Below are 19,885 nucleotides of genomic sequence, written 5' to 3' on the forward strand. Positions count from 1 at the left end.
AAAGACGTTTTGCCACGATATGGGGCAGATAAACCCTGTATGCTCTTTCCATTCTCTACCCGTAGGTGTCGCTGCTCACTACAACCTCTGTCAATGCCGAAATTGCAAGATTTTTGTAAAACGCTCTATAAACTCTTATACAAATATTTAACTTAGCTTAATCAATTTATGGTGCAAAATTGTTTAACGGCTTGTAAACAAATCACTAAAACTTTGATTTCATTCAAAATAAATATTTCTCTATTTATCCATTTTAATACGTTTTCCGTTCCGCGTTTTAGTAACACCGCATGTGGCACGAGGGAAAAGTCCCACAACAGTTAAAGGACGCTAGTTTTGTCCACATCTTCAAGAGGAAAGTCAACCACCAGTCTTGCGACAATCACGGATGCATCTTCATCTTGTCTATTGCTGGAAAGATTCTGGCTCGTGTATGCTCAAACGTCTCTTTCCTTCAACACGTTGAAGAGGGAAACCTCTTAGAAAGCAAATATGGGACGGGTGACATGATATTTGCTGCACGTCAACTACAGGAAAGTGCCAGGAGCAGCATTGCGACTTCGATCTGACAAAGACCGTCGACACAGTCAGCATAGCTGGCTTGTGGAAGGTCATAGAGAATTTTGGTTGCCCCAGCAAGTCTGTCACACTTGTCTGTCAGTTTTTCGATGGCATGTTAGTGAAACTACTGGATGATGTAGACCAATCAGAAGCCTTCTCAGTGACAAACAGCGTGAAATGTGGTTGTGTCCTCGCCCCAACACTTTATAGCATGCTGAACGATGCCTTCAAAGACTGTGGGAATGGAATTCCAATTCCAGCACCGATAGGATGACGGGCTATTCCATCTCCAACGCCTGCAGGCTGTCACAAAGGTGAAAGACACTCATCAGGGGCTTTTTTGTTTGCTGATGACTGTACCCTCAGTGTGAGCACAAAGCAGATGGTGCAGCAGGAAATGGACTGCTTCTTGCGTACATGTGACAACATTGATCTTACCATCAACACCAAAAAGCCTTAAGTAATGGACCAGCCTGCCCCAGGCAAGCCATACCAGGTGTCTCATATCACATTCAAAGGACAAAACTTGCAGGCAGTGAACAACTTCAACTATATGGGCAACACCCTTTCACGGGAGGTGAATATCGACACCGAGGTCAACAACAGGATCGCCAAGGCCAGTTCTGCCTTTGAAAGATAGCGCGAGAACGTAGGGAGCGAAGTGGACTCATCCTCATCACAAAGCTCAACGTCTATCATGCAGTGGTATTTACTACCCTCCTATACACGTATGCAAGCAGGACATGGACGTTATACAGCAGAATCGCCAGACAGCTCAACCACTGTCGTTGCAGTTGTCTTTGCAGACCCCTTCGCCTCAAATAGCAGGACCAAATCCCACTAGAGAAAGCCAGATGAACTGGTTATGTCGTCCGAATGCCTGACTGTCGGTTACCGAAAGTATTGTTCTACGGTGAGCTGTACCAGGACATGCGAACAGTTGGGGACAAGAGGAACGGTTTACAGACCGTCTCAAAGCATGTCTCAATGAACTCAACATTGATGGCTACACATGGGAGACACTTGCACTGGATCGTTCATGCTGGCAAAGCAATATCACTGCTAGAGCTCATTTATACCATGTTAATGTACATGATGTGGGACATTTGACTAGTCCACAAGGAAATAAGGTGGATGTGATGGAACTCTTTCCCAATATTCAAAGACGGAAACACAGTCATGGACATCGTTCATATAAAAGACGAAGTATAAATGATGCCACGTTTGTTTAACTTTTATCATACGTCAACAGACAATTAGATCCACATCACATTCGTACAAAACTTTGATATGTTCCATTGATAGCTTTACATACGTTATATGAAGAAGCTACAGCTAGTCTATACTTGGATTTTTCAACACCTGAATATATACTGAATTCTATGATTATGAATGTTGCCAATCACAGGCTCTTTAAACCAACACGGCTCATGAATGATATTCCTTCCAAATCATGCTGACAGTTCCCTCAGCTCAAACTGACGAACAAAAGAACAGATGGCGTCAACATAAGCAACATTCTACGTCAGAAAAAAAAACACGTCCAGTCGTCCATTCCAACTTATTTTAAGTTCAAGTCTCCACCCAGTATTTCCTACAAATATACTACTATTGCATCCAAACTTGTCAATTATAAACAAATATTGCACGGCCTAGATATAGACCATCCTATACTTAATCCACTTGCGTGTTATTGTTCGTCATCTTTCAACTGTAGTCCAGCTGGACATATCATTGCTTGTGATGTTGATATAGTTGAAAATGAGGACCTCAACTCACTTATTCTAAAAGATCATAAATACAGCTAACCTCGGTCTTTAAATTGCCGAAAGAACCTCATCTCTATTGTGAATTATGTCAAGGATTATGCCAGACGATAGAATAAATATGAAATAGAAGAACACGATACATTGTCGGAATGGATTGAAAGCATAAGAAGAATATTAAAAACCCGCATTAGACATATCAAAACAAATGTACGTACCATCTATCCTTCTGTGTTTACTAAACCAGAAGTGATAAAAGAATTAGATAGGTTACATGAGAAATATGTTTTTGGTCCAACTGGCAAATCTTGTAACAACATTGTCTTTGTAAGGCTCATTATCACATCTGTATTTTAACCCTTTTTCTACCGGCACATTTTAGATGGTTTCAAGGACTAAATGCCATTGTGTTTTAATCCATTTAAATGTTAGGAATTTGACATTTTTTTGTATAAAATTTTGTCATGGTATCCCATGACCTCAAAGAGGTCTACGGGATCAAAGGCCATATAAGTGCACATCTTCGCATCTCTCTCTCTCTCTCTCTCTCTCTCTCTCTCTCTCTCTCTCTCTCTCTCTCTCTCTCTCTCTCAAACATATAGTACGACCCTTCTTACTAGATTAGAGTAAAAAATAGGAAATTTTAAATGTGTGAGCTGAAGTGCCTTTTCAAATACTACAAACACATCACAATCAAATTAATTTTATTGATAAACAAATATTTTTGGTTGCTAAGTAACAACACTCATATTACAATTTTGACCATAACTTGCCTCTCTGAATCCACAATTTAAACACAATTACATTGCATGATGATTAGTAAATGCCACATTATTTTGAAAATATAATCTTTGAATAGATCTTAATCATTTTAACAGGTTTTTAACAAAAATATGATGAAGAGAATTAAGGTCATGAAATGGAAACTTCGTACTTTTTATACATACTCATCATTTTCTAATATGACGTTTTGTCATTGTGTTCCACTAAATAGAAAAACTATTGCAACATTAAAACAAAGATATTTACTGTTAATCTAATTATTTTTTTTGTATTCAAATACATTTGGTTGCTAAGCAACAACACCACTTCAAATGTTATCAAACAGTATTACCCGTTTTCCTTCTAAAGTTCAATGTATACGAATGTTCCAGTGTACTTACTATCAATCACTAGATTTAAATGTACTTGCATCATATTTAACAAAAATGTTTTTAAATTCAACCTCTGAAAACCTGTTTCTAGACATAATTCTTGATACTGGGTTGTTCCGATAGGGGCATGCGTTGACCAATATCTGTCTAACCACTGGAACTTCACAGCAGACTTGTATAAGATAATGCCCAAAGAACTGGAAAAAGTATAACTTTTACTTAGCCCAAAATACTAATGTATTGTCAGAGCTTTTGAATTATCAATTGGCTCTGTAAATGTTTTTATAATCAAGGCCCTCTGATAATTATTCGTTTAATTACTTGTAACATTTTACCAGAGGTAATCGTAGTACACATTTCATGAACGTGTTAGATGCACAGCCAGATAAATTTTGGTAAAGGTAATCTTATCATAATGCATTTTATTATTCATTCCCAACTGGAAATCACTGTCACAATATCGGTACTTTAAAACTAGTAATACCTTACAGCTCCTCTTCAGTAAAAGGCTGCTAACTTCCTTGGGAAGAATATGACAATTCTTCCCCTTAGATATGACCATCTCAACATGATGGTTAGTGGCAACATAAATGGAGAAAACGAAATCTTCGGCCAAAAACAGCTTCATAAAAGCTGCAGTACTCTGCCCGTGCACACTTTCAGAAAACCCCGCGGCCGCGATCCGGATCACGGAAAAAAGTATATAATGCGAACTTATCTATTTTGTTTTCTTTGTTTGAAAGAAAAATATTACTATTCCGAACATATATATTACAGAACGTTCATATCCGAATTTGAAGTATTTTATTTATCTCTTTTTCAATTTACTCTACCGATGTACATAGCATTCTCTATAGTTGTTTCATGAAGTTACATGTAGGTTGTGTAACTGTTCTAAACCAATAATGATCATATACTTTTTTTAAAAAGCAGATAATACCTTGCTGATTATTTCATACATATGTATATATTGTTTTAGTGTATAAAAAGTATTCACTTTACCAATACAGGACAATACAAATAGTTTTCACTACTTTAATGTGCGACGCATGTTGATCGCTTTCAGCTACGATGTTTTGTCGCTAAATTTAAAGAAAACCGCGTAGCATATCCCAAATACATTTTATCGTACTATAAAAACTACCGAGAATTACCACACGTATAAGAGCCCATCAAAAAGGAAAAAAGTTGCCTCTACTTTTAAAGGCTGAATTTAATTTCCCTATCTGTGCGAGCGGGATTATAAACCCGCGCCAACAAACAAAGGTGAGAGGTCGTTTGATTATGAACGTGATGCTCTAACCACTCGGTCACGGAGGCCTTTAAAAACTAGGAAATGTGAATAGATTGTATGTATGTACCCTAATGAGAAGATAAATATAGAACCAAAATATATGATTTCCCCGCTAATCACTTCCATAAGTCGTTCTGCATATAGTAAGTTTCCATTTTCTGTAAGCTTCTGAGATGAATATTTGTGAGATACTGATGTACGTAAAGGTGCACAACGAAATAATACAAACAAAGAGGGGGTTACCCGCATTGAGACCGATACACGGGGTTACAACAACTGTACCGAAGGAATTTTGGTAAACAGTGCGCCATTATTTCTGGATGCGAATATTTTAATCTATGTTAAATTATAAATCAAACAAATGATAGTTTCAAGTAGCATGTACGTTAGCCCGGTTACTGTAATTAACGTTTTAAAAATGCGGTCGTCACAGTGAGAACTTGGTGATTACATCAATTAGTAAATCGGGTACTTTCTTGTGATATTTATGGTCAACAGCACGAAGCTGGACTTCAGTTTGTAAGGTCATATCGGAAAGACCCGCCATTCTTACTTCTAAATGCCAAGCGTTTGGAGAAGGAGCAGTCACTGCTTATGTTTACGTCTCAGTTTTGACACAGCCTTGGCACGAACCCGGCTCGAACTTACGACCTCCCGGTTACAAAAAGAACGCTTTACCACTACAAGGATGCTACACATGTGGTATACTTTACTTTATGGTGTGACAGTGTGATGTATACTTTACTCCTGTTACATTGGGTCCTTTCCTTGAAGTAAAGCATAAACTAAATCTCTATAAAAGGATAAACTAACCTACCTACCTGGATTTTTGTGTTCTTGGTAGGAGGATATAAATATATATTTCTTTGGTCTCAGGTTTCAGTGAATACATTTAAAATGATACAATATAATTCATGCAATCAGGAGTATCGCTGGGTTCGCAGAAATTTGTTTGATTTGACACATTCTTGACATGAAATTGAGTTTTCTGAAAGGACTAAATAATCAAATTTGATTCCTTTAGTAAAACTTTGTATACGTAATATCCATAACGATTAAACAAATTGTATTATACGCATATATATCATATATAAATTATATATATATATATATATATATATATATATATATATATAAAAGCACAACAGTGTCGTGGCCTTTTCAGTGTTTATATATATATATATATATATATATATATATATATATATATATAAAGCACAAACAAACAATTATAACACCCAATCTTACGTTTACCCTTAGGATCTAAACGATAGATGTGAAAATCAATTAATATATAAAGCACTAAATAATCACAACTAGGTACTGAAAATTTTCGCCCCAGCCCGGGGTCGAACCAGCGACGTACGGCACCCACCGCCTAGCAAGATTGTCAAACCAGTGCGTAAGTCCACTCGGCCACAACGACTTACCCCCAAAAAGGAAGTTTTGATCCATGCTTAGATGGTATATCTATTGTTAAATGAAAATATTAAGATACTTTTCAGACAGCTTTTGTTGTCCTTGGAAAATCATAGTATAATGGTTATAATTTCGAAAACTGGATTTTTTTCATTACGATACATCTGCATCCGTAATAACAATAACGATGGGTAATTCTATTATTAGATTTATATGGTGGTATGGATTTGATTTACTAGTACCTTGCACAAAGATAGTAGTACTTGTGTTTACATCTTGGCCCTGAAAACCCCTCTGACAATGGACTATCTGATTGTGAACAGGATTTAGCAATGTAGTTTGAATTTCCATGGAGTCCCAAAATCACACAAATTTTTCTTTATTAATATTTTCGGTGTTCTAATTTTTCTTTATTATATTTTCGGTGTTCTATTTTTTCTTTATTAAAGCCGGTTGAGTTATTTTCGGCGTTCTAATTTTTCTTTATTAAAACCGATTGAGTTATTTTCGGCGTTCTAATTTTTCTTTATATATATATATATATATATATATATATATATATATATTCTATTCGGACATTTTGGATCAGCTCTTTGGACGAATAAGGCATGTCCTAATTCGCTCCACTTTTAACATTGATTGGCAAGCCTAAAGACCAAAAACATGTAGTCTGCGTTGTAAATACGTTTGTAGATTAGTGTAGTTGTAGTGCTAGATGTATTTATATGTAGTTTTTGTTATCATGCTCTGTAGATATTGACCACATTATGTAATTGCTTTCGTTTGTCCTGAAGAAAGGACGGGTCGTCCCGAAAATTTGACAATCTCGTTGTTCGTGTCGTTGGTCATTTTAGTGCTTTGTATATATATATATATATATATATATATATATATATATATGAACTGCAATGAACTTCATAGAGGTGGGTAGTCATGGACTATCCAGTGGTTTGATATAACATGTAGAATGTAGATCCATGCTGAGATGGTATATCTATTGTTATGAAAATTTTAAGATACTTTTCAGACAGCTTTTGTTGTCCTTGGAAAATCATAGTACAATGGTTATAATTTCGAAAGATGGATTTTTTTTCATTAGGATACATCTGCATCTGTAATAACAATATTCTATTATTAGATATATATGGTGCTATGGATATGATTTACTAGTACCTTGCACAAAGATAGTGGTACTTGTGTTTACATCACCCCTCTGACAATGGACTATCTGGTTGTGAACAGGATTTAGCAATGTTAGTTTGAATTTCCATGGAGTCCCAAAATCACACTCTATGAATGCATCATTGGTGTTATTACTACATGACTGGAATCCTCCTCCTACTGCAGCATAAAGAATTCTATTCCCTTCATTGTTGATGTAAGAGAACGCATATAATCCACTAGTCTGGTTTGATTGACATGTCAGCACTAACGCTTGTCCCTCTCTGACTGTGGCAGGACTATGTGGAGTCAACGTTATATCTTGACCTACAAAATATGATAGAACTGACAATGAAAATTGCACGTCTGTCATCCTTTTCCGTACAAGTCTAAGACGTTTAAAAGCAATGACGTGTAAAATTGTATCAAATACAATTACAGTTATTGGTAATATCAACTTTTGAAAAGACAATTAAAGTCAAAAGTGTGTCATACTGGGATATTATCGACTTTTACTGTTACGCCACGATGTTTCCCATTAATTGAGAAAATCAGAGTATTATTGAATTAAACGCTAGTAAAAGCTTACTTTATTTGAAATTTGTTTCATTTTCAGAAAAAAACATCGCTTTCTTTTATATTTTCTGAGATACATTATTTTTATTTTAAGACACTACATGTGGAGTGCATTACTTTTAAAATTCTTTATATTAGCTGCCAAAAGTATTTTTAACAATCTGTTTATAATTAGAATTCTGGCAAGCACTTTCATCAGATTAATCATCGAATTTAAATGAAAACAAAAGTGTTCAAACATTCTCTTCAAAGGAGTTTTAATACAAGTATACACAAAATGGATAATGTTGTAGTAAAAATTCCATAGTATTTGCTCCAGAAAATACTGACTTAGGTTAGATCCTTCCGGGAAAAAAAAAACATATGCAGATCTGATCAGATTTTCTTCACAGCCAAATTAACATAGTTCATATCATCCCCTAGGAATTACATGTACGTTTCCAGTAAATATTTTCTCTTAAATAACGGTACAATCCCCATTTTACTTTCTTCGATTATAAAATCTATCTATGCTCTTCATTTATCTTAAGCCTGACCAATAATACATGTAGAATAGATAACATAAAAAGTGAAAATAACCAACAGTGATCAATTTTATAACTCCTATAAGCAATACAAAATAGAGTTGGACAAATACGGATCCCTGGATATACCAGAGGTGAGATCAGGTGCCTAGGAGGAGTAAGCATCCCCTGTTGACCGGTTACACAAACGTCATGAACCCCATATCTTGATCGGGTAAACGGAGTTATCCGTAGTCAAAATCAGTGTGCCAAGAACGCCCTAACAACCGGTATGAAGCACGTCAGGCAAACTAGATCGTTATATGTATAACGACCATAGAATTTGCGAAATACTGCTTTTACACGAGACTGTTGAAACTTCTACACCATCAACTTGTTTGTCAGAAGCCTGTCTTGATTTTAAAAGTGATCACGCGCATAACAACTCTTGCGTGTCGAATTAGATGTGAGATATAAACACCAAATACAGATGATAATGAGACATTGCTACATAAATATGGGAAGTTGACGATAAAGAAGCTGAAATCATCCCGTTTGTTATAACGTTGAGTTGTTAGTTTAGCGTTAATTTCAATTACATAACTAAGCATGAAACAGCCGTGAGTGGACGACTCTGTGGTGTCTTTCAATGAAAATTATTATTGTTAACAGATAAAACGTCGTCGATATATCTAAATGTGGAATTGAAGGCCATATCAAGAGACTTTTTCTTCTCACGTTTTCCTTTGAAATAAAAATATCACAGAGGCTAAGCCCGTTTTGGGCCCGACCTCTGTGATACTATAACTGCTGCTATTTTTTAGATGTGTGTTTTTCATCATAACCGACTTTTCAATGTTTCCGGATTTTCACAAAAATATAATCTGTCTTTGTGTTTCGACAGCTTACGGCATTGGTTCGGTCATCCAAGTATTAAGTTATCAATGGAACTAAATTACTATTTCATTGAATTAATGTTCTATACTTTGGTAATATTTGCAGTCAATTTTGACACTTTGATAATACAATGACGTAGGGTTACCATGAAAAATAGAGAGGCAAGGACAACCACTTTGATTGATTGTTTGATTGTACATGTATATTGTTTAATGTCCTTCTCGAGAATCTTTCACTCATATAGATACACTCTAGTCCCCGAGGGTCTCTACAGCCCAGTAGCTAAGTACTTCGTTACTAGCTTGAAAATACGGATGTATATTTAATTGTTGTTATAAAATTTAGAAATTCATTTCAAAATTAGGGATTATCTCCCTCACGCATAGCTCTAATCCTTGGGCGAATTTGGCTCCACTTTTTTGGCACGCTGTTTTTGGCTATATTTAGCTCTAAAACTTCATAGTTATTTCGGATTTCAAACATTTCGGTTGAGCATCACTGAAGAGACATTATTTGTCGAAATGCGCATCTGGTGCATCAAAATTGGTAACGTATAAGTTTTACATACAACCAATTTGAAGTATGATTTTATTAAGTAATGATAAATACGTCGTCGCAAACCCCGTCTATTATCTCCATTTACACTGCGTCAAATGCCGCACTGTAATTTACCGTGAACCAAACAAAAAGCAAAACAAAAATGTCTGGGGTTTTGTAAAGTTCTCCTTGAAATGAAGTCCAGCCAATACCAAACTGAAAATAAGTGATATAATTCCAATGGCTTACAAAGTTTAATAGAAATTGCTACTTGGGATAATCTATGCTGTGTAAATGAAAACATCTTTTTACTAAGGAAGAAAGAAGTCTATTGTAATTTTGTAATGATGGGGTGAGTGGCCAGTATGATTTAGACATATCTCCTAATTCTCCCTGTATCTTGCGACGGATATCTTCGGCCGTCTCTGGTCAAATAAAGTTGAGATGGATGAGTATCCCCTATAGCATCATAATGCGACATGTGGATCTACACAAGTAATAGAGCAGCTAATGTCGGCCTGTCTACATAACCTGGAAAAAAACAAACATAGACATAGATTGTACAGATGTGAATTTCACATATTTTTAGAATGCATTTTGTCTAAAAATATTTTTTTACCTTCTTGTCATTTGAATGGTATGGTACTGTATTGTATATTTGCTGTGGAACCTCACCCACCCCAATGAAAAACACACACACACTTTGTTTACTTAACAAGATATATTTGTAAAACACATAAGTACCAGTGTACCAAGTTTGATGTCTGTCAATCAATGTGTTCTCAGGATATTGAGCGGACAGTATAGTTCTATGTCCAGAGAACATTGACCCTTGACCCTTGACCTTTGGACCTGAAAAAGAATAGTGATCCTCTTCTACTCATATCCAACCCACTTATGAAATATCATAACGATCAAGTAAATAGTTCTCAAGATATTGAGCAGACAACATGTGGTCTACCGACCAACCGACCGACAGGTGCAAAGCAATATGCCCCTCTTCTTTGAAGGGGACACAATAAATATACAGTTTACTTGCATATAGTTTACTTAACAAAAGTACTTGGCACCTTCACTATTTTACGGTATCATCTCCACCGTTTGGGAATGCTCTCTTGTACTGGAAAATGTTCCTGTTTTGTTACTGTTCTCATTGAAATGAAGTCTATACCAAACTGAAAGTAAGTTATAATTTTAATGGCTAATAGATTTACAAAATCTTAACATGCAAGGTAAAGATAACGAACAGTGATCAATCTCATAACTCCTACAAGCAATACAAAATAGATAGTTGGGCAAGCACGGACCCCTGGACACACCAGAGGTGGGATCAGGTGCCTAGGAGGAGTAAGCATCCCCTGTTGACCGGTCACACCCGCCGTGAGCCCCATATCCTGATCAGGTAAACGGAGTTATCCGCAGTCAAAATCAGTGTGCCAAGAACGGCTTAACAATCGGTATGAAACACGTCAGACAGCATTTGACCCAATGCGAGGTTATATTGACGAACTAGATCGTTATAACGACCATAGAATTTGCGAAATGCTGACTTCAATCGAGACTGTTGAAATCCCTGTACCTTCAACTTGTTTGTCAGTAGCTTACCTCGATTTAAAACTGACTATACCCAGAACAAGCTCTTGCATATCGAATCAGTTGAGATATATAAACACCATATGCAGGTGATAATGGAATATTGTTACATAAATGGGAAGTTGACGATGGAGAAGCTGAAATCATCCCGTTTGTCATACAGATGAGTTGTCAGTTTACCGTTAATGTCTACTTTCAATAAAATATCTAAATATGAAGCAGAAGTGGACGACTCTGTGGTGTCCTTTATTTCGAGCTCACAGGGATATATGGAATCGACATATGAATGAAAGCTATCATTGTTAATAGACAAAACGTCATCGATATATCTAAAAGTCGAATTGAAGGTCACAGCGAGAGATTTTTTCTTCTCACGTAGAAGTTTTTGAATAAATTCTGCTTCATATGAATATTAAAACAGGTCAGCTAACAAAGGAGCACAATTCGTGCCCATGGGAATTCCAACAGACTGTTGGAAGACCTGATCACCAAAGACGGCGAAGATATTGTCAATGAGGAACTCTAGCATATTTTTTATTTCAACTTCAGAGTACTTGTTCGTGGAATCAGAGTGGTGTTTAACAAAGTAAGTTTTTGAATGACTGATCACTAGATATGAATATTTCCGTTTTCCGTTTTTGTTGAAGAAGTAACTGTCTATGATGTCAAAAAGTCTAGTCTTTAATTTATCGTAAGGAATGGTCGTGTATAGTGTTGAAAAGTCATAGGTTTTAATGCTATTGATTTGGGAAAAATTCTGTGATTTCAAGTTTACTAAAAGTTCTTTAGAATTTTTTAGAATCCACATTTGATTAACACCACTTCTGGCATATGTAGTCGCACAGTAAGTTTGAAGTTCCTCCTTCACAGCTGTTAACAATTTCGTGAGGAGCAAAGATAGGAGCTTGGTAGAGCACTTACTGGATCCAGCAATGTGTCTTTGTTTGTAAGGGTTTTATGTAGTTTAGGAATCCAGTATAGGTACGGTAACTCATATTCATTCGACCCATTGACTGGAATATTAAATGTGTCTAAAACTGAGGCATGGTTTTGAAGAATTTCGTCTTTTGAAAGGGCAGTTGGAGTATAAGTATGATTACCAAAAGTGGAATTAATGCCAAGTTCGTTTAAAATACAGTTGTAATAATTAGCCTTACAAACAAAGACAATGTTGTTACTAGCTTTGTCAGCTGGAACCAAAACATATTCCTCATGTAACCTATCTAATTCTTTTATCACTTCTGGTTTACTAAACACAGAAGGATAGATGGTACGTACTTTTGTTGTCATGTCTCTGATGCGGAATTTCAACATCCCTCTTATGCTTTTAATCCATTCTGACAATGTATCAAGTTCTTCTTTTTCATATTTAGCCCATCGTCTGGCATAATCTTCGACAGAACTCATAATAGAGATGAAGTTCTGTCGCCAATTAAAAGACCGAGGTTCTCTGTATTTAGGACCTTTAGGAATAAGTGATTTGAGGTCCTCATTTTCAACTATATCAACATTACCAGTAATGACATGTCCAGCTGGACTGTAGTTGAAAGAAGATGAAGAACAAGAACATGTTGGGGGATTACGTATAAGATGGTCTATATCTAAGCACTGCAAAGTTTGCTTATAGTTAAAAAGTTTGGATGCAATAGTAGAAGTATAGCTGTAGGAAATACAGGGTGTAGACTTGAACTTGAAATAAGTTGGAATACACGACTGAACCCTTTTATGACGAAGAATGTTGCTTATGTTGACGGCATATATTCCTTTGTTTGTAAATTTGAGCTTAAGGAACTGACGGCATGATTTGGAAGGAATATCATCCATGGTTCGTGTTGTTTTATAGAGCCTGTGGTAGGCAACATCCATAATCATAGAGTTCAGTCTATATTCAGGTGTTGAAAAATCCAAGTATAGACTAGCCATAGCTTCTTCAAAGAACGTATGTAAAACCCTCAATGGAATAGAGTAAAGTTTTGTACGAATATGATGTGGACCCAATTGTCTGTTGACGTGAGGCAAAAGTGAATCAAACGTGACATAATTTATACTTGGTCTTTTATATGAACGATGTCGATGACTGCGTTTTCGTCTTTGGGTATTGGGAAAGAGTCCCATCACATTAACGTTATTTCCTTGTGGACTAGTCACATTTCCCACATCATATACATTATCATTGCATCCATATGGAAATGCAGTGCCTAGGATCCTGATTCATTGATCTTCTCGTTGTCTACGAAAAGGGGTGCTTAATGTAGGATTGTTTGTGTGATGGTAATTTTTTTCTAAAAAGCCTTACCCCCGTGGACAAGATGGAGTGGTCCGGTGCATTAAAATGCTTGTAAAGAAGTTGGTTACCACCATTATTAATTTGAAAAATGTGCCCCGATATTCTTTTATTAAGTGAACCCTTGGTTTCTTCCACATAAATTAAGCCACACAGGTTACACTCAATGGCGTAGACAACGTTAGAAGATTTACAAATCAGATTATCAAACGTTTTGGTACAGAAACTACGTCCAGTTAGATTATTATTAAATGAATTTTTAGTGATCAGTATATCACAAGTTTTGCAATTTTTTGCAGAACATTTTGAGGTTGAACACATGAGGTCTGAAAAGCAATTATCAAATATATCTCTTAAAGGAACATAACAGTCTTTAATTTGGGTATAAGATATTTGGTTTCTGTACCAAAGCTGACAATCAGACGATTGTAAATACGACAAATCTTTGAAATCTCGAAGGATAATCCGAGGGACACCAACCGATCTGTAGGAGCCTGTGTCCCTTATAGACTCCACAGAGTGACACCTTTTTATACTGGGCGATGTGTCAGCCAGTATTGTTTCGTTATTGTGTATATTCATGAAGGAACATATATCGAGCGACAAGCATGTAGTATCCTCGGGGACAGACTGTCCACCAGCAGAGTAACATATAGTAAGAACAGTGATACTTGGGGTATCTGATAATTCATACCGTATTTGAAAACATCTGACAAAAGAAATCTACAGTATTGTTATGAAAACAAACTTACCCGCTTTGCATTTGGCTCGACCATGTACGAGGGAAGTATCAGCGTTACGGTATTTACAATGCTAATCACAAATACTGCTACTTAAAACTGTTCACGATGTCTAAATCGTAATAACTATAACATACGAATACACTAAAACTACAAGTAAATAATATGAATATGGCGAAATTCAACTACTGATCAACACTATCTCCCTTCTTTCACAATGGTTCGGTACCCGTTGTGACGTCACAGCGATTTGGCGCTTGAACCCAACCATTTCAAAAAGACGTTCAGGTATGATTTGGAGATTTTCGGTAATATCTCAAATCAAATTTTCAATTACGTTTTAATTCAAATGCATGTAGATGTTTATTCAACCAACAATTGGATTGTATTGCATAGACCCTCTAAGTTTATTAAGACAGAATTTACAAGCCTACTTACTGCAGTTAACGCGAATTTCATTTGATAAATACTTGCTTCTGTAAACAGGAATTTGTAGGCTTTTGTGCGTCCGTTATTACTTTTAAACAAATACTGCACGTTTTAGTTGTGAGCGCAGCCGTTAAAATACCGAAAATCTGTAATTATGAATGTGATTGGTAAAACAAATAATTGTGTCATTTCATAAATATTCATGAAAATCGGGGGTTTTGCTTATCATGCAGCCACGGTTTGGGGTAGGGTAGGTACTATCCGACTCGGTAACCATGGCTAGCGACGATGTGATAAACATTGAAGATAAAGGGGGAAAGTATGGATTACTTGATAGGTAGGCATCCAGTTAGAATGTATTACTCAGGCACGTGTCATCGGTTCAAGTGGAGGGGGTAGCTGAGAAGATATTGACTTCACAATTCTCAAGCAAAATGAAAACAAGATGTGCTCGTGAAACACAAATGCCACCGATAATGGTCAATTCCAAAGATGACCAAGGTCACAAAAACAACTCTAGCACTTACTGTTCGAAAGGTATTAGCAAGGTTAGAGTTTCAGACAGGATGACAGAATGACAGACAGGGGAAAAACAATATCCCCCCGATCTTCGATTTCTTTGTTCAATATCGCCACATTTGTTTTGTATAAGCACATCAGTAGTTCATAGACCGACATTTTTAAGTTATTAATATAACCCGCCTCCTCTCCAATCATCCATGTTCTAACTTGTTAATAACGTTTTGTTATCATTATGTTTCGACGTGCATTGCACATATTTTTTAGTCAATTATTTTGGTATTACATACTTTTTTTATTTCTAGTCTGGTCTATATTGATGTGGGGGCCTGTTTTATGCGGAATAGTCCCATCATTTTGCCATGTGTACTCCATTGTTATTGTTTTATGCTTTCATATCCATTATTGTGTGATTTGTTAGTCTAGACCAGATAGTGTGACATTCATATTTTGCAATTGAATATTGTGATTTTGTTTTGGCATTTGTAATATATGCTAATTTCAACACACTCTGACTTACTGTTTATTTAGTAAAACTGCTTATTTAGTAAAACTTAACAAATACATTGCAAAATAGACTCATGGAGATGTTTAGGTAGGAAAACCCAAGGTAGATAGATTTAAGAGGAAGGAATAATTGCATTTATGTGCAACATAAAGTAATTTATTTTGTGTTTTTGAGTTTAAAGTCAACAGAAAATGATATGTGACAACTTTGCTTAAAACATCGATATTATTTTTATAACATTGCGGTTTATACAATTCGTTGTGCTTATAACTTGTCGGAGTGGTCACAAACCATAGACCCTTTCATGCATCAATACAATGTTTAATCTATAAAAGAGAGAAAGGAAGAGAGAGGGAGAGGGGGAGGGAGGGAGAGGGATGAGAGTTTCTACAAGATACTTATTCTGAAAATACAGAACACATAAATTATGGAATAATCCATCCTGATTTTCCACCAAAGAATTTGGCCTCATTACACTTCTAAGATTTGTATTTATTTCATATCGCGAGAAAATTCCCTGCTTAGCGATGCTCATGTTTATCACTATTTTGATAATATGCGAAAGGTGATTATCAGTCTATATATTCAATATTTCCTTCTTTTTGTTTTTGGAAAATTGGGGGGGGGGGGTTTACTTTTTTTTCTTGTGGAGAAGTGGTGGGAAAAGGTGGGGGTGGGGGTGGGGGGGGGGTAGATCAATTGATTAGCTGGATTGCATACCAAATTGTTATCACTCCCATGTAAAACGCCCGAGATATTCCGAATAAATTGCTCATCATGCGTTCACCGTTCATTTTGCGCTCACATTTGCACCCCGTTTGCGCTAGAAAGAAACAATATTAGTCACTCTTTGTAAAAATGAAAAAGAAATCTAAAGATGTTCAAACTGGAATGTTATTGCAATTGCTAACAACAATTTAGTATATGTTTTCAATGTTCGCTCACCGTTCACAAAATTGCATTCCGCGTTCACACACTGTTCACTCTGTGATCATTCACCGTCCAGTGATAGTCTGATCACCATACTAGTAATGGGGGCTTGGATTAAGGATATTTCACAATAACCTATATGTAAACAATGAAGGAAATTTGAACCACGAATACTGTGAATGAGGAAATGATTGCGGTGGTTTTAATTTCGCTATGTTCGCGGTCGGGGATTTTTCCGTGTGACACAATACATTTTGAACAGTTATAAAATTTGAATTCCGCGAAAATAAAACCACCGCAATTAGACTAATGTGAAAAACTGCGAAACTTTAGCATTGCGAAATTAAAACCACTTAAAGTAAATGTTCCTCTCCGATCTATGGTGTCTCTTTTTACATTTTTTTTTATGTTTCAGGAAGCTTAACTACATATGTCTTTACCACTAATTTATCAACGTTTTAATAAATGTCTGTAACCAGAGTTAGTTGATTTTATATTTAATTACATGCTTTATCAATCAACTTCCTTGTGCTGCGTGTGTTGTATGCGAGCGTTACATACCCATGGACATGGACAGATTGACCATTATATGCATGACTGGTTCTAATCCACGTCACCCCCCCCCCCCCACTAACTTAACGATCAGACATTCTCTGTCAGTCCTTTGAATAAGACAGGGCCTTATCATATGTACATACAGCAAATTTTGAAATATGTAATATTAAAGTTTAAATGTCCATGTCCAATTGTGTTGTCAGTGGGTAAAATTGTGTATTTGTATATTTTAATTTCAGGATTTATGCTTTACCACGGTTTCATGTTTTAACCGAATTATTCATAATCAGTGGGATAAGACATTTTTAAAACGTTGATAAAATAATGTTCTGTGGTAATGACACATGTAGAACTTTAAGCTTCCTGAAACATAACAAAAAATGTAAAAAGAGACACCGTAGTTCAGAGAGATATAGTAATTCGTAATTCGTATTTCCTTCATTGTTCGCATATAAGTTATAGTGCAATATCCTTGACCCAGGTGCCTATAATATAAGTGGAAAAGTAGAATTTCTAGGGCCTGTACACCGCTAATGCGTACAAATTAACTGAAATACCATTGGATTGATGGTAGTTCAGTACGCCTGGAAAATCAATAGTATGCATAAAACAAATTCCATGGGTTCATGCATACTTTTTGGGATATATTCTATTTTTGTTAATCGGTATTTGAATAGATTTAAAGAATACTCCTAAGTATTTGTAAATTTGTAACTCTGTGAAATTTTGAACGTCTCCTTATGAAAGTGTTATCTTTTCTGGTTCAGTGGTGTGAAAAGCTCACCAAATTGAACCTTCTCTTATTCATCTCCACTTGGGGGAAAGTGTTGCCCTTTAATTGATCAAATATAAATTTTCTTTGTTTAAGAATGCTTTGAGACAACAGCGAGTTACGTTAAAATTGGCCCAGTGATTCCGGGGAAGTCAAACTTGTGAGACATTTATATTATGAATATTTAACAACTGGAATCTAGTGTTCAGGTGAACTAAAACAAGTTGATTACCTTGTACACGTACAGTAGTACTGACTGTATTTTCAGATTGACTTGTCTGTTTGCTACAGTAGATGACCTGGTTGTGAACAGGCTGAGATACTGTCAGGTTGAATATCCAGTTGTCAAAATCACACTCAATGATAAAGTTTGGGTTTGGACCTAAGTTACAATTCCTAAAGCTTCCTACAGCAGTTCCATACACTACTCTGTTCATCACTGAATCCAGAGAATAAAACTGATAACTTCCACCAGATTCCGCAGACTGACATGTTAACTTCAGTGTCTGTCCCTGTATAACTGTGGCAGGATTTGGATACAGTATAATTTGTCCTACAAAGAAACAGTATGAGTCATTTTCTGAAAAAATAAAAGAATCTAAAGATGTTCATACATTTGAATTCAGAGTATACCCATGTGTATCATTACTAATAACAACTTAGTTTATGTTTTGAGTATTCGTTACCATAGCAACCTTACCTGACCTAATACTGGGGATATTGAAAGTTTTGATTTCATGAAATATTGCATTTTTAACCCCCATATTTCTTTTCAAGAAAAAAAAATTAAACTGCTTTTACCTTTATATTAAGGAGCATTGAGTATTTAAAAAAAGATCACTCTAATAATAAGAATAAAATGTGTTGCCTGAAGTATTGAAAGCTGATAGAAGTCTAAAAATAGTCAATTCTGAAGGCTTCTTTTCTTTAAAATTTTCATAGCACTGAAAAACCTTATTTTTCCATAATTTCCATTGTATATCTCTGTTGCCTTGTTTTTCTTAATGCCTGTAGTTATAGCCTCTCATTTATCATAAGGGTCGTCTACTCCTTAGCGGAACCAGTATACCAAGTTTGATGTTTATCAATAGGGCCGGTGTAGAGGCAAATTTTGACTCCCATAGAATAATGACCTTAGAAAAATTGGATAATTTTGTAGAAAGAAGACCCAGGGGTCATTATTTTGCGTGTCATACCTGAAAAATAATGACCACCGTAGAAAAATGACCCCTCCCTTTGTAAGCAGATTGATTTATTTTAAAGGAGTTGATACGGGTTTTCAGGTCATTATTTACCCAGAGTTATCGTTCCTGCTGCTCCTCTTATCAAATTTATTCCATGTGTAATTTTTTTTTCACGGTTAATATAATAAAAGTAAGAACTAGTTCATTAAATTTGAGGAAAACCCACTGTAGGTTCCATGACCAATTACAACTGAAAATCCCCGCATATTTCAGGGACGGATCCAGGGAATTTTCAAAAAGGGGTTCTACCATAAATTTTAGTTTTCAAAAGGAGAGTTCCATTCTCAAAATGTGTTATTTTTACCTCATTAAGCAATATTTTGTAACGATAGGGAGATGTACAACCTATAAAACCTCACACCTCCCTCTGAATCTACGAATGTATTTTTGCTATCTATTTACATGTATAGATATTGTGTAAGCAAACACACATAAAAAGAGCT

At 35.8% G+C, this 19,885-nt stretch overlaps 1 protein-coding gene across 16 annotated transcripts in view; it reads right to left on the reverse strand.

The window, feature by feature from the left end:
- The window catches only part of LOC125681396 (hemicentin-1-like), a 60,249-nt gene that overhangs the window by 23,715 nt on the left and 16,649 nt on the right, over positions 1-19,885 (reverse strand). For 12 of the 16 annotated variants that reach the window (XR_008799850.1, XR_008799847.1, XR_008799848.1 and 9 more), the window contains exons 2-3: positions 18,431-18,751; positions 7,368-7,682 (exon numbers count right to left, since the gene is read on the reverse strand). Coding sequence is in view for 10 of the 16 variants with exons in the window: in XM_056153655.1 (XP_056009630.1) it covers positions 7,368-7,682; positions 18,431-18,751 (636 nt within the window). In the remaining 6 variants the exon portion in view is untranslated. Of the gene's footprint in view, positions 1-6,436; positions 6,717-7,367; positions 10,400-10,938; positions 11,044-18,430; positions 18,752-19,885 lie in introns of those variants that run through there. The other 4 variants (XM_056153656.1, XM_056153654.1, XM_056153653.1 and 1 more) reach the window with 3 other exon arrangements.

This window comes from Ostrea edulis, chromosome 2 (genome assembly GCF_947568905.1).
Source record: "Ostrea edulis chromosome 2, xbOstEdul1.1, whole genome shotgun sequence".
Taxonomy (NCBI): Eukaryota; Metazoa; Mollusca; class Bivalvia; order Ostreida; family Ostreidae; genus Ostrea; species Ostrea edulis.